Consider the following 17,267-nt stretch of genomic DNA (forward strand, 5'->3'; position numbering starts at 1 on the left):
AAATACTAATCTTAATCTTAAAATAATAAATCCTAACTAGTCATAAGTTTGTCTATGATACTCCAATATAGACACTTTGTATTGTGCCAAAACAAAAGCATTCACATTGCTAAACTCACAAATTATGATGTAGTCACTTAGCCCTAATTAATACCTTAATCTGTAATGATTTAATGTTAAGAATTAATCTAAGTCTGCTCGAAATGCCTAGCCATGCTAGGTGTCCTAGTGGCCCCCTCTGTAATTAGTATTTTATAACATGTAAACCACACAATACCCAAAACCTGTAAACCCCACATTGTGATCCTTATAGAGAATAAACTTGATTTGATTTGATTTGATATGTGTAGACAACCTGGGATAACACAAAAAAATAAGTCAGAGTGACTTATTTCCATTGTGGTCCTTTTACCTTATTAATATAAAGGTTATAATATCTTATTATTATTCTATAATGAAGATAATATCTTATTATCATACTAAAAAGACTATCTACTACACGAGGGTCATTAAGACTATCTACTACACGAGGGTCATTAAGACTATCTACTACACGAGGGTCATTAAGACTATCTACTACACGAGGGTCATTAAGACTATCTACTACACGAGGGTCATTAAGACTATCTACTACACGAGGGTCATTAAGACTATCTACTACACGAGGGTCATTAAGACTATCTACTACACGAGGGTCATTAAGACTATCTACTACACGAGGGTCATTAAGACTATCAACTACACGAGGGTCATTAAGACTATCAACTTCACGAGGGTCATTAAGACAATCTACTACACGAGGGTCATTAAGACTATCTACTACACGAGGGTCATTAAGACTATCAACTACACGAGGGTCATTAAGACTACTACACGAGGGTCATTAAGACTATCTACTACACGAGGGTCATTAAGACTATCTACTACACGAGGGTCATTAAGACTATCAACTACACGAGGGTCATTAAGACTATCTACTACACGAGGGTCATTAAGACTATCAACTTCACGAGGGTCATTAAGACTATCAACTTCACGAGGGTCATTAAGACTATCAACTTCACGAGGGTCATTAAGACTACTACACGAGGGTCATTAAGACTACTACACGAGGGTCATTAAGACTACTACACGAGGGTCATTAAGACTATCTACTACACGAGGGTCATTAAGACTATCTACTACACGAGGGTCATTAAGACTATCTACTACACGAGGGTCATTAAGACTATCAACTACACGAGGGTCATTAAGACTATCAACTTCACGAGGGTCATTAAGACTATCAACTTCACGAGGGTCATTAAGACTATCAACTTCACGAGGGTCATTAAGACTACTACACGAGGGTCATTAAGACTACTACACGAGGGTCATTAAGACTACTACACGAGGGTCATTAAGACTATCTACTACACGAGGGTCATTAAGACTATCTACTACACGAGGGTCATTAAGACTATCTACTACACGAGGGTCATTAAGACTATCAACTACACGAGGGTCATTAAGACTATCAACTACACGAGGGTCATTAAGACTATCTACTACACGAGGGTCATTAAGACTATCTACTACACGAGGGTCATTAAGACTATCTACTACACGAGGGTCATTAAGACTATCTACTACACGAGGGTCATTAAGACTATCTACTACACGAGGGTCATTAAGACTATCTACTACACGAGGGTCATTAAGACTACTACACGAGGATCATTAAGACTACTACACGAGGGTCATTAAGACTATCTACTACACGAGGGTCATTAAGACTATCAACTACACGAGGGTCATTAAGACTATCAACTACACGAGGGTCATTAAGACTATCTACTACACGAGGGTCATTAAGACTATCTACTACACGAGGGTCATTAAGACTATCTACTACACGAGGGTCATTAAGACTATCTACTACACGAGGGTCATTAAGACTATCTACTACACGAGGGTCATTAAGACTCTCTACTACACGAGGGTCATTAAGACTACTACACGAGGGTCATTAAGACTACTACACGAGGGTCATTATGACTACTACACGAGGGTCATTAAGACTATCAACTACACGAGGGTCATTAAGACTATCAACTACACGAGGGTCATTAAGACTATCTACTACACGAGGGTCATTAAGACTACTACACGAGGGTCATTAAGACTATCTACTACACGAGGGTCATTAAGACTACTACACGAGGGTCATTAAGACTATCTACTACACGAGGGTCATTAAGACTATCAACTACACGAGGGTCATTAAGACTATCAACTACACGAGGGTCATTAAGACTACTACACGAGGGTCATTAAGACTATCAACTACACGAGGGTCATTAAGACTATCTACTACACGAGGGTCATTAAGACTATCAACTACACGAGGGTCATTAAGACTATCTACTACACGAGGGTCATTAAGACTATCAACTTCAAGAGGGTCATTAAGACTACTACACGAGGGTCATTAAGACTACTACACGAGGGTCATTAAGACTATCTACCACACGAGGGTCATTAAGACTATCTACTACACGAGGGTCATTAAGACTATCTACTACACGAGGGTCATTAAGACTATCTACTACACGAGGGTCATTAAGACTACTACACGAGGGTCATTAAGACTATCTACACGAGGGTCATTAAGACTATCTACTACACGAGGGTCATTAAGACTACTACACGAGGGTCATTAAGACTACAACACGAGGGTCATTAAGACTATCTACTACACGAGGGTCATTAAGACTATCTACTACACGAGGGTCATTAAGACTATCTACTACACGAGGGTCATTAAGACTACTACACGAGGGTCATTAAGACTATCTACTACACGAGGGTCATTAAGACTATCTACTACACGAGGGTCATTAAGACTATCTACTACACGAGGGTCATTAAGACTACTACACGAGGGTCATTAAGACTATCTACTACACGAGGGTCATTAAAACTACTACACGAGGGTCATTAAGACTATCTGCTACACGAGGGTCATTAAGACTATCTACTACACGAGGGTCATTAAGACTATCTACTACACGAGGGTCATTAAGACTACTACACGAGGGTCATTAAGACTACTACACGAGGGTCATTAAGACTATCTACTACACGAGGGTCATTAAGACTATCTACTACACGAGGGTCATTAAGACTATCTACTACACGAGGGTCATTAAGACTATCTACAACACGAGGGTCATTAAGACTATCTACAACACGAGGGTCATTAAGACTACTACACGAGGGTCATTAAGACTATCTACTACTCGAGGGTCATTAAGACTATCTACTACACGAGGGTCATTAAGACTATCTACAACACGAGGGTCATTAATACTACACGAGGGTCATTAAGACTATCTGCTACTCGAGGGTCATTAAGACTATCTACTACACGAGGGTCATTAAGACTATCTACTACACGAGGGTCATTAAGACTATCTACTACACGAGGGTCATTAAGACTATCTACTACACGAGGGTCATTAAGACTATCTACTACACGAGGGTCATTAAGACAACACGAAGGTCATTAAGACTACTACACGAGGGTCATTAAGATTACTACGAGGGTCATTAAGACTATCTACTACACGAGGGTCATTAAGACTATCTACTACACGAGGGTCATTAAGACTATCTACAACACGAGGGTCATTAAGACTATCTACTACACGAGGGTCATTAAGACTATCTACAACACGAGGGTCATTAAGACTACTACACGAGGGTCATTAAGACTATCTACTACACGAGGGTCATTAAGACTATCTACTACACTAGGGTCATTAAGACTACTACACGAGGGTCATTAAGACTACTACACGAGGGTCATTAAGACTATCTACTACACGAGAGTCATTAAGACTATCTACTACACGAGGGTCATTAAGACGATCTACTACACGAGGGTCATTAAGACTACTACACGAGGGTCATTAAGACTACTACACGAGGGTCATTAAGACTATCTACTACACGAGGGTCATTAAGACTATCTACTACACGAGGGTCATTAAGACTATCAACTACACGAGGGTCATTAAGACTACACGAGGGTCATTAAGACTATCTACTACACGAGGGTCATTAAGACTATCAACTACACGAGGGTCATTAAGACTATCAACTACACGAGGGTCATTAAGACTATCAACTACACGAGGGTCATTAAGACTATCTACTACACGAGGGTCATTAAGACTATCAACTACACGAGGGTCATTAAGACTATCAACTACACGAGGGTCATTAAGACTACCCGAGGGTCATTAAGACTATCTACTACACGAGGGTCATTAAGACTATCAACTACACGAGGGTCATTAAGACTATCAACTACACGAGGGTCATTACTAGGAATAAGGTAAAATTTACACGTATGTTAGCTAAAAAATAGAAAATCATTCCCCTCCCTTTCTGTAGCTACATTCATCAGACACCTTTTGGCACTCTTCTTGAACTGGTTCATGCTATGACTGGCCTTGACATGTGCGGGCAGTCTGTTCCATTCCTTTATTGCTGTACAATAAAAGGTGTTTGAAGCCTGGTCACTGACTGTGGGTACTACAAAGTTGTGTGTGCTCTCTCCCTCTAGTACTATGATTGCTTTGGTTCCCAACCCTTTGAGGGCACGTGTAGCCCCACTCGTTCCCTGTTTTGTCTCCAACTGTGTTATTACGACTTCGTGAGTGGTATAAACTATACCACTCACTAGGATACCACTCAATACACTCAAATACCCGTGTATCTGTTTATTACTAGGGAAAGTGTGATGTATAAGGGTAAGACTTGTCCATACATCCCACTCGCCAGTTGGTAATATTGGTAGTGGTGGGTATTATGGAGGTGGTAGTTTTAGTGAGGGTGATGGTGGCTATGGTAATAGTGATTATGGTAGTGGTTTCAATTTTGGTTGTAATTCTGGTAGTGGTTTCAATTTTGGTAGTGATGTTGGTTATAGTAGTGGTGATGATGGTAGTAGTGGTAATGGTAGTAATAATGGTAGTAGTGGTAATGGTTATAATGGTAGTGGTAATGATGGTTATAATGGTAGTAGTAGTAATGGTAGTTATAATGGTAGTGGTAATGGTGGAACGGTAGTAGTGGTAATGGTGGTTATAATGGTAGTGGTAATGGTGGTTATAAAGGTAGTAGTAATGGTGGTTATAATGGTAGTAGTGGTAATTGTTGTTATAATGGTAGTAGTAATGGTGGTTATAATGGTAGTAGTAATGGTGGTTATAATGGTAGTAGTGGTAATGGTGGAACGGTAGTAGTGGTAATGGTGGTTATAATGGTAGTAGTGGTAATGGTGGTTATAAAGATAGTAATGGTGGTTATAATGGTAGTGGTAATGGCGGTTATAATGGTAGTGGTAATGGTTATAATGGTAGTGATAATGGTGGTTATAATGGTAGTGATAATGGTGGTTATAATGGTAGTGGTAATGGTTATAATGGTGGTTATAATGGTAGAGATAATGGTTATAATGGTAGTGGTAATGGTGGTTATAATGGTAGTGGTAATGGTGGTTATAATGGTAGTGGTAATGGTGGTTATAATGGTAGTGGTAATGGTGGTTATAATGGTAGTGGTAATGGCGGTTATAATGGTAGTGGTAATGGTGGTTATAATGGTAGTGGTAATGGTGGTTATAATGGTAGTGGTAATGGTGGCTATAATGGTAGTGGTAATGGTGGTTATAATGGTAGTGGTAATGGTGGTTATAATGGTAGTGGTAATGGCGGTTATAATGGTAGTGGTAATGGTGGCTATAATGGTAGTGGTAATGGTGGTTATAATGGTAGTGGTAATGGTGGTTATAATGGTAGTGGTAATGGCGGTTATAATGGTAGTGGTAATGGTGGCTATAATGGTACTGGTAATGGCGGTTATAATGGTAGTGGTAATGGTGGCTATAATGGTAGTGGTAATGGTGGCTATAATGGTAGTGGTAATGGTGGCTATAATGGTACTGGTAATGGCGGTTATAATGGTAGTGGTAATGGTACATGGAGCGTCATCGTAGTCACGTGTCAGTTACTAGTGTTGGCAACCCCTCCCTGTCTGTCAGTGTACACTCACCTATTTCTGGGTGAGAGAGGACTTAGCTCCTGACCTCGCCCCTGACTGACCCTGACCGAGTTCACGTCCTCCTGGGCCTTATCATACCTATTCATAAAGCTATGTATGGCGTCTGTCTCCAACCTTTCTTCTTCCAGGTCACTCCACTTCCTGAATCTAAAGAAATATTTCCTGGCATCTCTGCGGTTTATCTACATCTTTAGCTTCCAAGTGTGTCCTCGTGTGTCCTCGTGTGTCCTCGTGTACTCGTCTGCCATCAGTATTTCCCGGTTCTCAATATAAATTTTTCTGGGTATGTTGTATGTCTCTACCATGTCTCCCCAGCTCTTATCTTATATCATCAGCTACATTTATTTTAGTTTCGTCCTGGTTAATTTTCCGTAGCTTCTTGTCCCGGAACTGAGGAATATGACCTGTCTTCTGTCTGCCTCAAAAATTTGACTGCATGTCTCACGAAATCGAAATGACACGATTGCAGTCAAACCATACCCCGGCCGGGATTGAACCCGCGGTCATAGAGTCTCAAAACTCCAGCCCGTCGCGTTAGCCACTAGACCAGCTAGCCACAATAAGATTCGTCCAACTAGGTATATTTCTACACCATAGGAAGGTTAGCACAGGCACCACTGTGACCACAAATGCAAGTTTTTACAGACGAATCTCCAGCACAGTGGTGCCTGTGCTAACCTTCCTATGGTGTAGAAATATACCTAGTTGGACGAATCTTATTGTGGCTAGCTGGTCTAGTGGCTAACGCGACGGGCTGGAGTTTTGAGACTCTATGACCGCGGGTTCAATCCCGGCCGGGGTATGGTTTGACTGCATGTGTTTACCTGGAGTTTACCTGGAGAGGGTTTCGGGGTCAACGCCCCCGCGGCCCGGTCTGAGACCAGGCCTCATGATGGATCAAGGTCTGATCAACCAGGCTGTTACTGCTGGCCGCACGCAAGCTGACGTACAAACCACAGCCTGGTTGGTCAGGTACTGACTTAAGGTGCCTGTATTGGGACAGGTGTGGACAATGGGTGTGTGTGTGTGTGTGTGTGTGTGTGTGTGTGTGTGTGTGTGTGTGTGTGTGTGTGTGTGTGTGTGTGTGTGTTTTGTGTGTGTGTGTTTTGTGTGTTTTGTGCGTGTGTTTGTGCATGTGTGTGTGTGTGTGTTTTGTGTGTGTGTGTGTGTGTGTGTGTGTGTGTGTGTACTCACCTAATTGTGGTTGCAGGGGTCGAGACTCAGCTCCTGGCCCCGCCTCTTCACTGATCGCTACTGGATCCTCTCTCTCTCTGCTTCCTGAGCTTTGTCGTACCTCTTCTTAAAACTATGTATGGTTCCTGCCTCCACTACTTCACTTGCTAGGCTATTCCACTTGCTGACAACTCTATGACTGAAGAAATACTTCCTAACGTCCCTGTGACTCGTCTGAGTCTTCAGCTTCCAGTTGTGACCCCTTGTCCCTGTGTCCCCTCTCTGGAACATCCTATCTCTGTCCACCTTGTCTATTCCCCGCAGTATCTTGTATGTCGTTATCATGTCTCCCCTGACCCTTCTGTCCTCCAGTGTCGTCAGTCCGATTTCCCTTAACCTTTCCTCGTACGACATTCCCTTGAGCTCTGGGACTAGCCTTGTTGCAAACCTTTGTACTTTCTCTAACTTCTTGATGTGCTTGACCAGATGTGGGTTCCAGACTGGTGCTGCATACTCCAGTATGGGCCTAACATACACAGTGTACAATGTCTTGAACGATTCCTTATTAAGGTATCGGAACGCTATTCTCAGGTTTGCCAGGCGCCCGTATGCTGCAGCGGTTATTTGGTTGATGTGTGCCTCCGGTGATGTGCTCGGTGTTATGGTCACCCCAAGGTCTTTCTCCCTGAGTGAGGTCTGTAGTCTTTGTCCACCTAGCCTATACTCTGTCTGCGGTCTTCTTTGCCCCTCCCCAATCTTCATGACTTTGCATTTGGCTGGATTGAATTCGAGAAGCCAGTTTCTGGACCACATGTCCAGCCTGTCCAGGTCTCTTTGCAGTCCTGCCTCATCCTCGTCCGATTTAATTCTTCTCATCAACTTCACGTCATCTGCGAACAGGGACACTTCAGAGTCTATTCCTTCCATCATGTCGTTCACATATATCAAAAATAGCACTGGTCCTAGAACTGACCCCTGTGGGACCCCGCTCGTAACAGGCGCCCACTGTGATACCTCTTCACGTACCATGACTCGTTGCTGCCTCCCTGTCAGGTATTCCCTTATCCATTGCAGTGCCCTCCCTTTTACGTGCGCCTGATCCTCCATCTTCTGCACTAATCTCTTGTGGGGAACTGTGTCAAAGGCCTTCCTGCAGTCTAGGAAAACGCAATCTACCCACCCCTCTCTCTCGTGTCTTACTTCTGTTACCTTGTCATAAAACTCCAGGAGGTTTGTGATACAAGATTTGCCTTCCATGAACCCATGCTGGTTTTCATTTATAATCTTGTTCCTTTCCAGGTGTTCGACCACTCTCCTCCTGATAATCTTCTCCATGACTTTGCACACAATACATGTCAGAGACACGGGTCTGTAGTTTAGTGCCTCGTTTCTGTTTCCTTTCTTAAATATGGGGACTACATTAGCTGTCTTCCATTTCTCAGGTAGTTGCCCAGTTTCAAGGGATGTGTTGAAGATTGTGGTTAGAGGCACGCACAGCATCTCTGCTCCTTCTCTAAGGACCCATGGGGAGAAGTCCGGTCCCATCGCCTTTGAGGTGTCAAGGTCACTTAAGAGCTTCTTCACCTCCTCCTCAGTTGTTCGTATGTCATCCAACACTTGTTGGTATATTCCCTCTTGATGTTCCCTTCTGTGCTGTCTTCCCACAGCCCTTCCTGTCTCTACTGTAAAAACTTCCTTAAATCTCCTGTTCAGCTCCTCACATACCTCCTGATCATTTCTTGTGAGTTCTCCATCTTCTGTCCTTAATCTGATCACCTGGTCTTTGACTGCTGTCTTCCGCCTGATGTGGCTATACAACAGTTTCGGGTCAGTCTTGATTCTCGATGCTATGTCATTTTCATACTGTCGCTGGGCCTCCCTCCTTACCTGTTCGTACTCATTCCTGGCTCTGTGACTGATCTCCCTATTTTCGTGTGTTCTCTGCCTTCTGTACTTTTTCCATTCTCTATTGCATTTTGTTTTTGCCTCCTTACACCGTTGGGTAAACCAGGGGCTCGTTCTGGTCTTCCCGTTGTTACTGTTGCCCTTGGGAATAAACCTTTCCACTGCCTCCTTGCATTTTGTTGTTACATATTCCATCATTTCATTTACTGGCTTTCCTGCCAGTTCTCTGTCCCACTGGACCTCCCGCAGGAAGTTCTTCAACCCTATGTAGTCCCCTCTTTTATAGTCAGGCTTTTCCCATTCAACTCCTGTTATTCTCTCCACTTGCAGCTCTATGTATTCAAAGCACAGAACCACGTGGTCACTAGCTCCTAGGGGACTCTCATACTTGATGTCCTCAATATCTGAGCTGCCCAGGGTGAACACAAGGTCCAATCTTGCTGGTTCATCCTCCCCTCTCACTCTGGTAGTGTCCTTAACATGTTGGTGCATGAGGTTTTCCAGCACCACGTCCAACATCCTGGCTCTCCATGTTTCGGGACCCCCATGTGGCTCCAGGTTTTCCCAGTCAATCTCCCTGTGGTTGAAATCCCCCATAACCAGCAACTTTGCTCTGCTGGAGTGAGCTCTTCTTGCCACCTCAGCAAGTGTGTCCACCATTGCTCTGTTGCTCTCTTCATATTCCTCTCTTGGCCTCCTGCAGTTCTGTGGTGGATTATACATCACTGCAATGACCACTTTGTGTTCCCCAGACTGAAGTATACCTGCTATGTAGTCTCTTTCTCCCGTCTCATCTATTCCTTCCATTTTCTCGAATTTCCATCTGTTTTTTACGAGCAGAGCAACCCCACCTCCCCCCCTGCCCCTTCTATCTTTCCTCATGATCTGGTATCCTGGTGGGAAGATTGCATCTGTTATTGTCTCCATGAGTTTTGTTTCTGTAACTGCTATGATGTCTGGGGACTTCTCATTGATTCTTTCTTGCCATTCCTCATGTTTATTCGTTAATCCATCTGCATTTGTGTACCAAACCTTCAACTTCTGTTCAAATACTGTAACTGTGGTGCGGGGGGTGGAAACAGAGGGATCGGTGTGTGATGGTTGGTTTGGATTGTTCAGTTGCCTTGAGGGTATCGTGGCTGGAGTCCTTCTGCAGGTGTTTCTGGGGGGTGCGCTTGTCCTTCCATTTGATCCTGGATTATTCTGCTCTCCTTTTTCATTTCCTCCCATTTCTCCTTTCGTTTTTGAACTCTCTCTTTCATTGTCTTCCTTTCGTCCTGTGTTCTGTCTCGATCGAGGTACACACTCCAGAACTCCTGCTTGCCTCTCAGCCGTGCTTTCTCCTGCAGGATCATGGTTCGGGTTGATTCTGCCTTGAAAATTACTTTGAGAGGCCGATTCCTTTTCTTTGTGAACCACCCAATTCTCCGAAAATTTGCCACCTGGGTCATGTCCCCCTCGCCTATCACCTTCATGATATCTTCAATCGCTTTTTTCTCCTCCTGCTTTCTTTCATCATAAGTTTCCCCTTTAGCTTCGTCTAGCCCATAGACAAACACGGATCTTTCCCTTTCCACCTCCCACTGTGACTCCCATTGCATCCTCTGATGTGTTTTAGTTCCTTCCCGTGGAGTGTTCCTTCCTTCAGTCCCTTCCCTAGTTATTGCCCCTATGCTTCTTGGTTTCTTGTGTGTGTGTGTGTGTGTGTGTGTGTGTGTGTGTGTGTGTGTGTGTGTGTGTGTGTGTGTGTGTGTGTGTTTTGTGTGTGTGTGTGTTTTGTGTGTGTGTGTTTTGTGTGTGTTTTGTGCGTGTGTGTGTGTGTGTGTGTTTACCTGGAGTTTACCTGGATAGAGTTCCGGGGGTCAACGCCCCCGCGGCCCGGTCTGTGACCAGGTGTGTGTGTGTTTTGTGTGTGTGTGTGTGTGTGTGTGTGTGTGTGTGTGTGTGTGTGTGTGTGTGTGTGTGTGCTTATCTAGTTGTGGTTGCAGGGGTCGACTCATAGCTCCTGGTCCCTGTGTGTGTTTGTGTACTTACCTAGTTGTGGTTGCAGGGGTCGATTCATAGCTCCTGGTCCCTGTGTGTGTGTGTGTGTGTGTGTGTGTGTGTGTGTGTGTGTGCGTGCGCGCCTGCCTACCAGGACAAAGGCTGCAGATGGTGGCAACAATTATGATAAGAGGAATAAAGACAGGTGGTGTTTCAAATGAATAAGAGAAGTATTAGTGCAAAAGAAGCGTGTACACTGTAAATGCATCAAGAGGAGACACTCACTTTATGGACCAATAAGTTACCAGTAATACAGATGTCAAATATGGCGAGAACATAACAGAATGATTGGCGCCGATCTAATGTTAAAATTATACTGATACACAACAGTGAATGTTACTCGAGAACGGTGTTAACTGCCTGTGATGTTAACTGTGATATTAACAACACTAGTTTGAGCGAGTGTGGTGTGGTGTTAAATACGATACTTGTTGTATTAACTACACTAATTCTGGTGAGTGGGGTAACTATAGTAGATGTGGTGTTAACTACAGTAAGTATAGTGTTAACTACACAAGTTGAAGTGCTAACTATACTAGCTGTGGTGTTAACTACAGTAGTTGTAGTGATAACTACAGTAGTAGTGATAAATACTCTAGCTGTAGTGTTAACTACACTAGTTGTAATGTTAACTACACTAGTTGTAATGTTAGCTACACTAGTTGTAGTGTTAACTACAGTAGTTGTAGTGTTAACTACAGCAGTTGTAGTGTTAACTACACTAGTTGTGGTGTTAACTACAGTAGTAATGATAACTACAGTAGCTGTACTGTTAACTACACTATTTGTAATATTAACTACACCAATTGTAGTGTTAACTACACTAGTTGCGGTGTTAACTACACCAATTGTAGTGTTAACTACACTAGTTGTAATGTTAACACCAATTGTAGTGTTAACTACACTAGTTGTAATGTTAACTACACTAGTTGTAATGTTAACTACACTAGTTGTAGTGTTTACTATAGCTGTAGTGTTAACTACACTAGTTGTAGTGTCAACTTCACTAGTTGTAATGTTAACTACACTAGTTGTAGCGTTAACTATAGTAGTTGTAGTGTTAACTACAGTAGTTGTAACTACAGTAGTTATAGTGTTAACTACACTAGTGAATGTGGTGTTAACAACACAACACCTGAGTGGCTGGTAATGTTACAGTTGTGGTGTTAACAACACAACACCTGAGTGGCTGGTAATGTTACAGTTGTGGTGTTAACAACACAACACCTGAGTGGCTGGTAATGTTACAGTTGTGGTGTTAACAACACAACACCTGAGTGGCTGGTAATGTTACAGGGGTAATTACTATGATAAAAGTGAGTTACAAAGTCTATAAGTTGAGTGTTTATCTGACATAGGGACAGGTGTGGAGGAACTAAGGAGTCACGTGCCCTCCATCACTACACACATTACAGGTGTGTGAGAGGAAGCAGGGTGGAGGCAGCAGGTGACTAAGAACAAGTGTGCAGGTTAGCCTCTTTAAGTGTGAGCTGGTGCATGGCTGCCCACGTGCAGGACGATAGTCACGTGTGCTCTCCTCCTTCCTTCCCTCCCTCCCTCCCTCCCTCCTACCCTCCATCCTTCCATCCCTCCCCTCTAGCCACTGTGCCGCCTCTCCGCCAATGGTGCCACGTCTCAGAAATTTCCAATGCGATGCCTAAAACAAGCTTTGAGCCTATACTTTTGGTAGCAGAGGTTGTTGTGTTGAGGTGTGCAGGATGAGGCACAAGTCAGAGAGTGGCACTAGGTACGCCACACCAGTGACAAGTTTGGCAGTGATGGTGTGAGGGCGACCTCTGGCAGTCTGCTGCCTGAGGTGCCACCTCACTACCTTCTATCTTCCTTTCAATGCTTCTACTTCACTAATTTATTATTCTAATGACATCAAACTTACATATATAAATTAACTGGTCTTATTCACTTGCTCGACTGTATCACTGCAATCACATGAATATGAGAATAATTGAACACACAAGTTGTATTAAATATTTAGAAAATGTCCTGGAAGTGTGGAGCTGCACGTGACCACGAAATACACACACACACACACACACACACACACACACACACACACACACACACACACACACACACACACACACACGAGACGTACACAGGCGGCGCGCACACATACACAGGCACGGGCTCAATCTACCTCAGTCTCATACAAGTGTAGGGAGAGTAGAGTGTGGATAATGCAAGAGGTTTCGTTGTACCTGACACTTGTCTCACCTGGGCCTCACAACAACCACTCTCTCCAGCCCCATATACTCCACCTCCTGCCCAAAGTTGTGTATATATAAGCCTAACAGCTAAGACCAATATTTTAAAAGTTCTTGCATTTATTTTTGGTATGAAAAACAAGCTTGGTACGGACAAACTGTAAGCTTCAGTTTCTGCTAATTAATGATATGTTTTGAGTGACACGTCATAACTGATATCGCAATATTCTGCTGGAAAATAGCAGCTCAGGTGAGGTTAGTCCTAGCAGGTATCTGCTGTTCTCAGAGATGGGACGCTACAGTTTATCACTGGAGTACTAGTGTGTGTGTGTGTCAAGGAAGAACACTTGACAATGTTGATACAAGCAACATGAAGTGTAGTGAGTGTTTGTGTACATGTATAGCAAGACACTAGAACAGTGTTTAGCAGCAGCTGCTGCTCTATCAACACCAATGGCAGACAAGTCTGGGGCTTAGACCAGGTCTCGTGCCCAGCCTCGGTCTCGTTCCCAGGCCAGGTCTCGTGCCTGGGTTAGGTCTTGTACCCCGGCCAGATCTCGTGCCCAGGCCAGGTCTCGTGCCTAGGCCAGGGCTCGTGCCCGAGCTAGGTCTCGTGCCTAAGCTAGGTCTCGTGCCCAGGCTAGGTCTCGTGGCCAAACCAGATCTCGGGGTCCAAGTCAGGTCTGGTGCCCAGGATAACCTGGTGGTCAAGGCAGGTCTGGTGCCTAACCTGCATCCGGACATCTTCCTTGTATTCACTTGGCACTGCTGCCAAAATACTTGCACATCTCTCAGCATGGATATAGTGAGCAACCTTACAGCAACGTCGCCAAGATAACAGCATCAAAACCTCCGCAACACGTAACTATCAAATCTTCTTCACCTACATCAAGAAGATTCTTCATCTGAAGAATTTTGTCCTCATCTTTGTAAAGGAATTAAAGAAGTAAAGGTTACGACAGAACGACTATGGTAATGGTCGTAGATACTTTAAGGTGTTATTGTGAGCTGTGTTAGTTGTCAACACTCAAGTCGTTAGTCATCCCATCCCTGTGTGGGATCAGGGGTGAGAGTAGGTGACACAGGTGATGGCAACGGTGGTTAAGGAGGAAGCTGAGGCCCCATACAGCCTCTCCCTCCTACTGGGTGATCGTAACCCACGGTGCCGACCCATGACAGCTTCAGCAGTGGTGTGCGGAGCCCCGCCTCCTGCTACACAACACAACCTCCAACCACAAGCACACACTACTCTCCAGCAGCCTCTGCCACAACTTAACAACCAACAACCACATCCCACACTCATGAACACAACTGGAGGAGGAGCTTTTGAGAGAGTCCTGCCGCATTCTCCCTCCAGCATGACTCCTGCTGAAGGAACCAAGAGGCATCCCTCACCCAACAAGCCTCCAGCCAACGTAAGTAATAATACACAGTAAATATTATCGACAAATTGATGTATCAAAGTACAGTAAGCAACTTTTAATAACTTCTGGCCAGTCTCATGGACAGTTTGTACCAATAAACATACCAATGAATATTTATATTACAATAATAATAATAATAATAATAATAATAATAATAATAATAATAATAAAACTCTACTGGGCTCGCCCACCAAACATCACCACCAAGCCTACAATAACTCACGGACCATGCATACATAAGCATACATAAGCATACATAAGCATACATACGCATACGCGCACACACATATATATGCTCATACACACTTTTGTGTTTATATTTTGCTTCATTAGAATTTTATGAGTGCCTTGTGGTATTTTGTGTGCACGGAGGTAGAGGGGGCTGGGATTATGATATACGGGGATAGTATTAAGGGATGGGGCAGCGAGTGAAATACGTGTAGTTAACAGTCCTTAATACTAGTTAACACAGTCGTTGATACTAGTTAACATAGTCCTTGACACTAGTTAACACAGTCCTTGATACTAGCTAACACAGTCGTTGATACTAGCTAACACAGTCGTTGATACTAGTTAACACAGTCGTTGATACTAGCTAACACAGTCGTTGATACTAGTTAACACAGTCGTTGATACTAGTTAACACAGTCGTTGATACTAGTTAACACAGTCGTTGATACTAGTTAACACAGTCGTTGATACTAGTTAACACAGTCGTTGATACTAGTTAACACAGTCGTTGATACTAGTTAACATAGTCCTTGACACTAGTTAACACAGTCGTTGATACTAGCTAACACAGTCGTTGATACTAGTTAACATAGTCCTTGACACTAGTTAACACAGTCGTTGATACTAGCTAACACAGTCGTTGATACTAGCTAACACAGTCGTTGATACTAGCTAACACAGTCGTTGATACTAGTTAACACAGTCGTTGATACTAGTTAACACAGTCGTTGATACTAGTTAACACAGTCGTTGATACTAGTTAACACAGTCGTTGATACTAGTTAACACAGTCGTTGATACTAGTTAACACAGTCGTTGATACTAGTTAACACAGTCGTTGATACTAGTTAACACAGTCGTTGATACTAGTTAACACAGTCGTTGATAGTGACACACACAACTCTGGCCACCTGCTGACAAACTACACTACTAAACATACTCACTGGACAAGTCACACTCGTCTGGATCGTTCGCTGTTTTACCTCCTTGACAGATATGTCAAGGCAGTTTTTCTCTATTTGTATGTGTGTAACCTCATGTAACCCGATTTATAGAAAGTAATAAAACTAGGTTGGTCCATGTTTGTTAGTTTTATATTATAGTTGTTAGTTAAATGTTGTAGTTTGTTTGTGTTTCCTTTATTCCTGACATCTGCACAAGCTGCTCCGTGCTTGGAATACCTCAGACGGTGTGGGGGCTGTAGTGTGGGTGTGTGGGGGCTGTAGTGTGGGTGTGTGGGGGCTGTAGTGTGGGTGTGTGTGGGGGCTGGAGTGTGGGTGTGTGTGGGGGCTGGAGTGTGTGTGTGTGTGGGGGCTAGAGTGGGGGTGTGTGTGGGGGCTGTAGTGTGGGTGTGTGTGAGGGCTGGAGTGTGGGTGTGTGTGGGGGCTGTAGTGTGGGTGTGTGTGAGGGCTGTAGTGTGGGTGTGTGTGGGGGCTTTAGTGTGGGTGTGTGTGGGGGCTGTAGTGTGGGTGTGTGTGGGGGCTGCAGTGTGGGTGTGTGGGGGCTGTAGTGTGGGTGTGTGTGGGGGCTGTAGTGTGGGTGTGTGGGGGCTGTAGTGTGGGTGTGTGTGTGGGGCTGGCGTGTGGGTGTGGGTGGGGGCTGGAGTGTGGGTGTGTGTGGGGGCTGGAGTGTGGGTGTGTGGGGGCTGTAGTGTGGGTGTGTGTGAGGGCTGTAGTGTGGGTGTGTGTGGGGTCTGTAGTGTGGGTGTGTGGGAGTGTGGGTGTGTGGGGGCTGTAGTGTGGGTGTGTGTGGGGGCTGTAGTGTGGGTGTGTGTGGGGGCTGTAGTGTGGGTGTGTGGGGGCTGTAGTGTGGGTGTGTGTGGGGGCTGTAGTGTGTGTGTGAGAGGGCTGGAGTGTGGGTGTGTGTGGGGGCTGGAGTGTGGGTGTGTGTGGGGGCTGTAGTGTGGGTGTGTGTGTGGGGACTGTAGTGTGTGTGTGAGGGCTGGAGTGTGTGTGTGGGGGCTGTAGTGTGGGTGTGTGTGCTGTAGTGTGGGCGTGTGTGAGGGCTGTAGTGTGGGTGTGTGTGGGGGCTGTAGTGTGGGTGTGTGGGGGCTGTAGTGTGGGTGTGTGTGGGGGCTTTAGTGTGGGTGTGTGTGGGGGCTACAGTGTGGGTGTGTGTGGGGGCTAGAGTGTGGGTGTGTGTGCTTGCTGTAATGTGG

The 17,267-nt window shown here is 44.4% G+C and overlaps 1 protein-coding gene and 1 long non-coding RNA gene across 3 annotated transcripts in view; one reads left to right on the forward strand and one right to left on the reverse strand.

The window, feature by feature from the left end:
• The window catches only part of LOC138853580 (uncharacterized), a 134,842-nt gene that overhangs the window by 79,619 nt on the left and 37,956 nt on the right, over positions 1-17,267 (reverse strand). The window lies entirely within an intron of this gene.
• LOC128693678 (transcription factor cwo) overlaps positions 1-17,267 on the forward strand; it is a 106,998-nt gene that overhangs the window by 57,104 nt on the left and 32,627 nt on the right. The window contains exon 1 of one of the 2 annotated variants that reach the window (XM_053783459.2): positions 13,351-14,869. The exons of the other annotated variant lie outside the window; for it this stretch is intronic. Within the exon in view, the coding sequence (XP_053639434.1) occupies positions 14,543-14,869 (327 nt within the window). The 5' untranslated portion in view covers positions 13,351-14,542. Of the gene's footprint in view, positions 1-13,350; positions 14,870-17,267 lie in introns of those variants that run through there. 2 annotated transcript variants of the gene reach the window in all.

The sequence above is a fragment of the Cherax quadricarinatus genome, chromosome 34, assembly GCF_038502225.1.
Source record: "Cherax quadricarinatus isolate ZL_2023a chromosome 34, ASM3850222v1, whole genome shotgun sequence".
In the NCBI taxonomy this organism is placed as follows: domain Eukaryota; kingdom Metazoa; phylum Arthropoda; class Malacostraca; order Decapoda; family Parastacidae; genus Cherax; species Cherax quadricarinatus.